The 7,615-nt window shown below is 43.1% G+C and overlaps 1 protein-coding gene across 1 annotated transcript in view; it reads right to left on the bottom strand.

Moving 5' to 3' along the window:
* The window catches only part of LOC118333130 (calcium/calmodulin-dependent protein kinase type II subunit beta), a gene marked incomplete in the record, with an annotated part of 45,950 nt that overhangs the window by 34,376 nt on the left and 3,959 nt on the right, over positions 1-7,615 (bottom strand). Inside the window, 3 exon segments of the mRNA XM_035668667.1 lie at positions 4,570-4,624; positions 5,818-5,877; positions 6,853-6,947. Of these exon segments, the coding sequence (XP_035524560.1) occupies positions 4,570-4,624; positions 5,818-5,877; positions 6,853-6,947 (210 nt within the window).

Genomic DNA, 7,615 nt, shown 5'->3' with positions numbered 1-7,615 from the left:
CTCAGCCCCCAACTGTCACATCCATGCAGAGGCAGCAAATACGAGCCACACACACACACACTCACACACACACACACGTTTCCAGTATATATATATATATATATATATATAAAATCATCTCACATTTGCACACAATAAAATAAAGTGTGAACCTGTCTGTGAGCTACGAGAGGGGAGAAGATGTGCAGTATTTGCTATTTTTGGTTTCCAAGAAAGTCGAGTGTTAGTCAGGCAGTGTGGGAGTGAGCTGCGGCTCCATGTGGGAGGCACTGTGTCTAACCTGCACACTCTCCTGTGTAATTTATTCAAGCAACGCCGCCTTTGACGAAACATTTTAGCAGCTTTTTCCAGGCATCTGAAGCCGGCGCTGCTCCGCCGTTACTCCACTGAACTCTCTTTCATGCTTACTCACTCACAGAGTACGCTGCTCGGGCTGCTAGGGACCCGCAGGAAATCACAAATTCTAGTTCAGACCGGGCTAAAATAGTGCAACAAGAGTCCCAAAAGCAAGGACCTGAAGACAGGCAACAAGAGACAGACAGACAGACAGACAGACAGACAGACAGACAGCAGGCACAGGCACAGTGCTTTAAATCACAGGCAGAAATTAAATTAAAAAAAAACACAAGCATGTAAAAGAGCAGCCCCTTGTGCAGAGGGCCAATGCAACACAATGAGACACACACACACACACCTTGAGGTCCCTGTGCACTATGTCATGTTGGTGGGTATAAGACACACTGTCTAGAATCTGATGGATACAGTGACTGTGGAGACAAAACGACAGGGTGAGGAGAAGATAAAGGAGGGAACACAGGAAGGAAAACGAAGCATAAAAAAGGACGGAAATACGGAGGACGTGTACAGTGAGAAAGATCGAGTTAGAGTTATTAATCCACCAGAACTACAAAATAAAACACATTTAACTCGCTGATAGTTTTCTTTTTTTTTTTTACAGGTTTTGAGATTTCTGCCACTCAAATATAATGGAGGTCAATGGGATTCAGTTTGTGTTCATCCTCAGTTATATTGTTTCTCTATTTAACAATGTACGCCAAAAAATATGTACAAAAAAAATACATTTTTTTTATATCAGAATCCAATCATTTTGTCTTCCTGTAAAACTAAATGTGACGTGTGCTTACGTCAGCATGAACTAACTGATTTCAACCAATAATATCCTGACATTCACCCGTCAATCAATCTTGAAGATTCATTTAGTTAGGCTAACCCCAGTAGCTCATTGATTACTGTTACCAAAGCCACAACTTTATCTAGTGATTTGGGTGAAACTGGATCCAATGATTTTAGTGGAGAAGAATATTGTTCTGGTTTTCCCTCCTGACGTCCCTCGCGGCTGCGTCCTGCCTTCCAACGGTCGCGGGAACTGCTATGTAGCAAACTGATTCGGGGGGTCAGTTCAGCTCTCTTCAGTTGAACACAAACCAGCGGTACGCTGAGGGTGAGTTTGTTATGGGAGTTTTTCCAGAATGGACTCGTTGCTAAAAGCAAGCTGTCAAACCGAATTCTGTGTGTGACTGATAATCTCAAAACCTGGAGCACATGAAAGTCTCTGCGCATGCTGGACTGTAACCTGTGATTAAGAGAGAAAAAGTATGTGCTTTTTGTTTTCTGCGTATTCTGGGGTGAACCCTGCCCTTTAACAGGGTGGAAAGACAGCCAGCAAGGGAGTGATGGAAAGGGGCGAGTGTGTGTGGTTGCAGAAAATGGAGCGGCAGAAGAGGAAACTCCTGTCAGATGAGGATAGCTGTTGGACCAGGTTTAATGTTTTCAATTTGTCCATGCTAACCTCACACACCCGACAACCATTCACAAACACATATCCAGTGATGCACATCCAGCATGTTTTTGGGTGGTGGGGTTGATTTTTGGTCTTTTTTTTGGCTTGTTCAGCATAATTTTATGGCAAAGAGAACAAAGGAGAATCTGAAGGCCCGAGTGAGATGGGTATTGGGGAAAATAACTAGATGAGAGAAAAACATCTGAGATACCTCAGCACTCGGTTTGTGTCGCTTTGTTTTGACGAGTTTGAATTTAATTAATCTAATACAGGTGTAGTAACCAGTGCTGGCTAGTGAGCCAGCTAACCCCACCAGCGCTGCATGTAGGATGTTAATTGTTTTGTTCTTGCAGCACATATTTTTTCGTTGCATATTTAAATGGATAATAGGAATCTAGGCTCACGTAAACAACAAGCCACAACAATGTGCTTAAAATCTCCACCGAGAGAGTTTTTCCGCTGCCCTTGAGGGGTGGCTCCGTGCATGTTGTTTTAACTTGTTGTATTTTGTCTTACAAAAGGAAAGCAAACGGTGCTGTTTAATCCGCTTAAAATCTCCCTCTAATAATGTTGTGTGGGCCGTGGAAAATTCGTGAACCTGGAGTCTTCAACGGTAATTTTATTTTTGAAAACCTAGACTGGATTGATGGTTTGCCTGTGTCCTGAGTTCCTGCAGTGCGATCTGCTCCTAATGCTCGCTGGACGGCTGAGAGCACTTTTAGCCCTGTGATTTTAATTACATTTTAATTTATGCTAAAATGTCATGTTTTTCATTAAATGAATTATGTTGCTTGGGACCTTTGTTGGGCAGTAATTCTTGGATTTAAGTGATTAAAACAGATAAAAATAAACTACTTCATACTTATGCCAATAAAGTGTTAATGCCCACATACAGTTAGCTTGTTTCATAATTCTTCATTTCTCAATTTTTCGGTTGACGGGGGTGCTGTAAATTATGAGCACTTTGGTTTCTTTAATGTTTGAGTATAAGAAGTTAGGGCTGATAAGTAAAAGCGTAATGTTAGGCAGACGGTAAATATGGACAGGCAGGTGAGACCAAATACACGATCATGTTATAGAACAGCTGGAAAATAATAATAAAACGCGTTTTACTGAGGGATCTGTTCGTTCTCGCCCTCGGTTTTTTCCCCCTGTTGCCCCCTTCGGAATTTTATGTTGTCAGTTCCTCTCTCCTTTTTCTCCTGCCGTCTCTCGGTCTCGTCTTCCGGGGCTTCCTGCGCACAAACCGCCTTGCGCAGCAGTCAAGATTGATTTAAGTCTACCTCCTGAGGGGGGGGTTAAAGCGTGGTCATGGGGTGGGTGGGGCATTTTGTAAGCATGTTTTCCTATTCTGTCTTGTTCAAAATTCCTGTACGGCTTGAGGGGGGTAAAACTCTCGGCTTTGGTGAGGTCGAACTCCAAGATGCAGGTACTCACATCTTTTTTTTCGGCGGACGCAAATAAGAGTAGTACGGTGTTAGATCCACGAGAAAGTGAAATCCGGTTATACCGCTTGTAAAAAATATTATTAAGGTACTTAACAATAGGTAGTAATATGGTGGTGTTAAAAATTCAAATATGAGAACCGCGCATCTGCGAAACTCTCGAGGGGGGGGGGAGGGGGTGGGGGGGGGGGCTTCCGGGCGGTGGACAGGAACTGGCAAGCTGGAGGACTGACACATGGCACGGGGATGAAGAAGAGGAGCGGAAGAACGCACGGTTTTTCGGGTGTTTTACTCGCATCTGCGTTCACTGTACCGTTCCACTTCCCTCCCGCCAGCAATATCCCTCCGCAACCAGCGGCAGCTCTTTCGCCCCCGTCCTGTTCCTCAAAAGTTCACTGCCTCTGAGAACAGCGTAAAAGACCAGGAGGTTAAGAGAAAGAGAAAAAAGTGCCAAAATGATATAATGCGTTCATTTTTTTTTTTCTACTGTTGCTTTTGTTTGGTTTTCCTTTGGTCTCCTGTTACGCTTTGTTTTCTGGGCTGTTCGCTTTCTTTCTCTTTGTGGCTGGGTGTTGTGTGTTGTTTTTGTTGTGTGTGGGTGTTTGGGTGGGGGTGTGTGTGTGGGGGGAGGTGTTGAGGGCGGGCGGCGTGTGGGGGGCTGGTGTGGGTGGGTGCGTGGTGTGGTTAGGTGGTGGGGCGTGGGGTCGGGCGACGGCCGTGGCTGTGGTTTTTTGGGGGTTTTTGATTTCAGTTCAGGCTCAGCAGCACTACTACTATCCATCACATGGGGGTTGCGTTTCAGCCACACACCACACAGCACGTACACACACACACACACACATCGATCACATGGCACACCAGCAAGAACAGGAGGGGATGTCCCTGATTAGGGGGGGGAAAGCCCCGGCTGGCTAGGATTTCACTCCCGACTGGGTCTGCATGGGAGATCTCTTTGCTCCCGGGTGGGCGGGGGTGGTGTGCATGCATTCCGTGTGTGTGTTGTGGTGGTGTGTGTTGTGTTGTTGTGGTTCAAATGTGTGTGTGTGTGTGTTAAAGTGGAAGCCGCAAGGATGGCAGGTGGGGGAGGAGGGGAGGACTGTTATGTAATGGGGGAAACTGCCTTGGAAACGCGGAGAAGGAATGAGGAGAATGCGGATATAGTACAAAGGAAGAGAGAAAGTAAGGGAGCCTGGAGGAGACAGTTGCAGTGAGGAAGGGAGTATGTGATGGAAGATGAAGCATCAGGGGAGAGGGAGGAAGAGGAGGAAGAGAGGAAGAGGAGGAAGGGAGGAAGAGGAGGAAGAGAGGAAGAGAGGAACTCACAGGTCAAAGAGGAGATAGTGGAAGCCCTCCTCTGAGATACTGTCATGGAGACGAACTGCAGGGAGACAAACAGAGAGAGAGAGGAATATTTATAATATATAAATCTTAGAATAACTACATTATATAATTTAGTGTTTGTTTTAGGAAAGGTCATCCCGTCCTCACTCCCAACCCGTCAAATACAGTCGCACAGTCAGCGCCCGACGAGTAATAACGTGACGTAAAGATGGTGAACGCAGTAAACATTGGACGCCGCCGTCTGTGACCTTTGCGAAGCAGCTGGACTCAAAATCACGTAAGAATCCATCTCACTTCAGCCTGTGAGTTTGTGGTACTGAACCAATCAGAGTCCTTACAGGAAGTGCTGGCAGTTACATCAGAACTTAAAGAGTATTTCAAAGAACGGCACTGAAGCATTTTACTGATGAAAAACATGTTTTTGCTCTCCCAGTAAACTCAGGTTAACTGTTTGTGTCCTGTGTGAAACCAAAAGTAAATGTTGACTTCTTCTAAGTTACCAAAGTTAACTTCCATAATATACTCAAGTTACATCAGTAACCTAAGTTACTCTAACCAGTGCGACTGTTACACAACATTAACCACGCAAGCTTTGTTTGAAAGCCTAGATTGCATATTTACTATTGCTAACTTTAAATACCTATGTGGATGCTAATGAAGCAAACATGGAAGTAACAATAATAATATTCTCCGTTCATGACGACTGTCTGGGGGGTGAATTTATATATAAACTCACCTGTTTAAATTATATTAAAGGGAGTAAGAGGTGGAACCAGTATTTGACGAGTTGGGAAACATTCAGGTGATATTCTATATTTCTCTTATTGTGTAGTTGAAGGATAAAAAGGTCAGTAATTACAACTGTCCCTCCCTGAGTCCGTTATTCAGGTCTGCTGTTATAAGTACCTCAGGGGTCACACTGATAATAGCTGGAGGGCCCACGTTGATCGTCTCTCGGAGAGTATTATAGGATATCTGCTAACGGCCTGGTACGGTTCACCTGCCTGTAATTGCTCGTTGGTACACACTGATATAAAAACTGAAAGAAAATGCCTTCCCTTACAACAGAAACCACTGAAATGATAATTTTATTTATTAATTTATTGTAATAGTTGGAGCTCCAAAAGGGTTACAATCCATAAAACACGTAAAGAGGTCACAGGTTCCTAAAAAGAGGCCGGTATAACCTAAATGTTGTGATTTTAAAGAGGAAACAATGAAGAGTCTCACCGATGTTGGAGTGCTTGAGCAATCTGCAGATCCTGGCTTCTCTCTCCAGTTTCTGATGATCTGTAAGACAGTTCAACAGACAGACAGGTGAGAGACAGACAGGTCTACAAATGTGTCAGTGACGTCTGATGAATCAGGAAAACCTAATTTCAGTTTATAAAGTTTAAAGTTGGAACTTTTCTCAAGGTGATTGACGAGACACACAAACACACAAACGACTTTCCTACATCTGTGAGAACGGCCGGAGGGCTGCATTCGTCCCAGATGCCCATTTACCCCCTCGCTCCAGAAAGAGGAAGAGGAGGAGGAGGAGGGAGGAGGAGGAGGAAACAAGATGAGGAAATAAAAGGTTAGGAAATTAAAGGAGTAGAGAGTAAACAAGACGTGAGGAGAGGAAATAAGAGAGGATACAAGGAAGGAGAAGAAGCAAGGGGAGAGGAAATAAGAGGAGGAGAGGAGACAAGAGGAAATAAAAGGACGATACAAGAGAAGAGAGGAAGCAAGTGGACAGGAGAGGAAACAAAGGATATGAGGAGAGAAGAAAGAACTCAAATGTTTGTGTGATCTTACAGGATGAAGAGTTCTGACTAACTAAAGAGATTGATGATCCATAATCATGATCTCACTCATTTTGCTGCTATTTTCAGACGATTCCTGAGGCGTTTTCTAGCATTTTGACGATTCAACTTTGAGAAAGACGGAGACATAATGCTCCAAACAACCTTTAAAGGGACACTGATTGCATCTTCTGTCACAACCAGCACAACAATCTGCAGTAAAATGTGGAAACTGAGCAGAAACTCAGGATCTTTCTGCCTTTTTTCCTTCAGTAAAAATGTTGATTTCTGTCGTCCTTCTTCTTCATCTGCCTGTCTCGGAGGAACAGACGTGGAGGCTTCACACGCTGGAATCAAACACTCGCTAAAATATGCTAATGTGAGCTTTCAGATCTGGGACAAACACACACACACACACAAACACACACACACTCAACCATGTTTCTGTTAATGTCTGCGTTTCACTTCCTCCTCTCACCTCTGGCCGAGAGCTTTTTGGTGTTGATGATTTTGGCGGCGTACTCTTGGCCTGTGCAGAGTTTGACACAGCGGCGCACCACTGAAAAGGCCCCCCTGGGAAACAAAATACAGGAGACAGAGAGGAGGAGACGGGTCAGCTGCCACATAAAAAGCTTCGTCAGCATCAAAGAGACGTCTCAGCTTTCAGATCTGGACGCCGCTCTGCTCTCACGCCACCAGATCTGAACGCCTGATAGACAGCAATGATGTGGGAATGTCACTTTTTACACATTTTTGTCAAGAAATCTTCAGTTTATTCTCTTTTTATTGTGTAAATATATATAAAAAACACTGTTCCACTAATGCAGCCTAAAGCAGTGCAACAAGAAAATATATATTTGAACATTTTTTTAAACAGATTACACTGAAATGTTTAAGTAACACAAACTCAATTCTGTGAATTAAACAAGATTTACTAGTAATTTTAAGTGACACTAACATAGTTTACTTTTTACTGGGTATTTTGTTTTCACAGTACAAATAAAAATAATAATTAAATAATTAAAATTACTAAAACTACTTGATCAAGAATGTTTTTTTAAACTTACAAAATTGAGTTTGTTGTACTTAAATTTTGATGTAATCAGTTTCAACTGGTTACAGTGTAAAAAATCCCTTAAAAATTAAACTAAACATAAAATTAAACATACAAACTGTAAAACCCAAATGAGTTAGTTCAACTCAAACTGTTTGACTTAAACCATTTAAGTTTATTAACTTAA

Source organism: Morone saxatilis, unplaced genomic scaffold (genome assembly GCF_004916995.1).
Source record: "Morone saxatilis isolate NCDOM2014 unplaced genomic scaffold, NCSU_SB_2.0 Contig21, whole genome shotgun sequence".
Lineage (NCBI taxonomy): Eukaryota > Metazoa > Chordata > Actinopteri > Moronidae > Morone > Morone saxatilis.
This window is presented reverse-complemented; position numbering and strand designations above follow the sequence as displayed.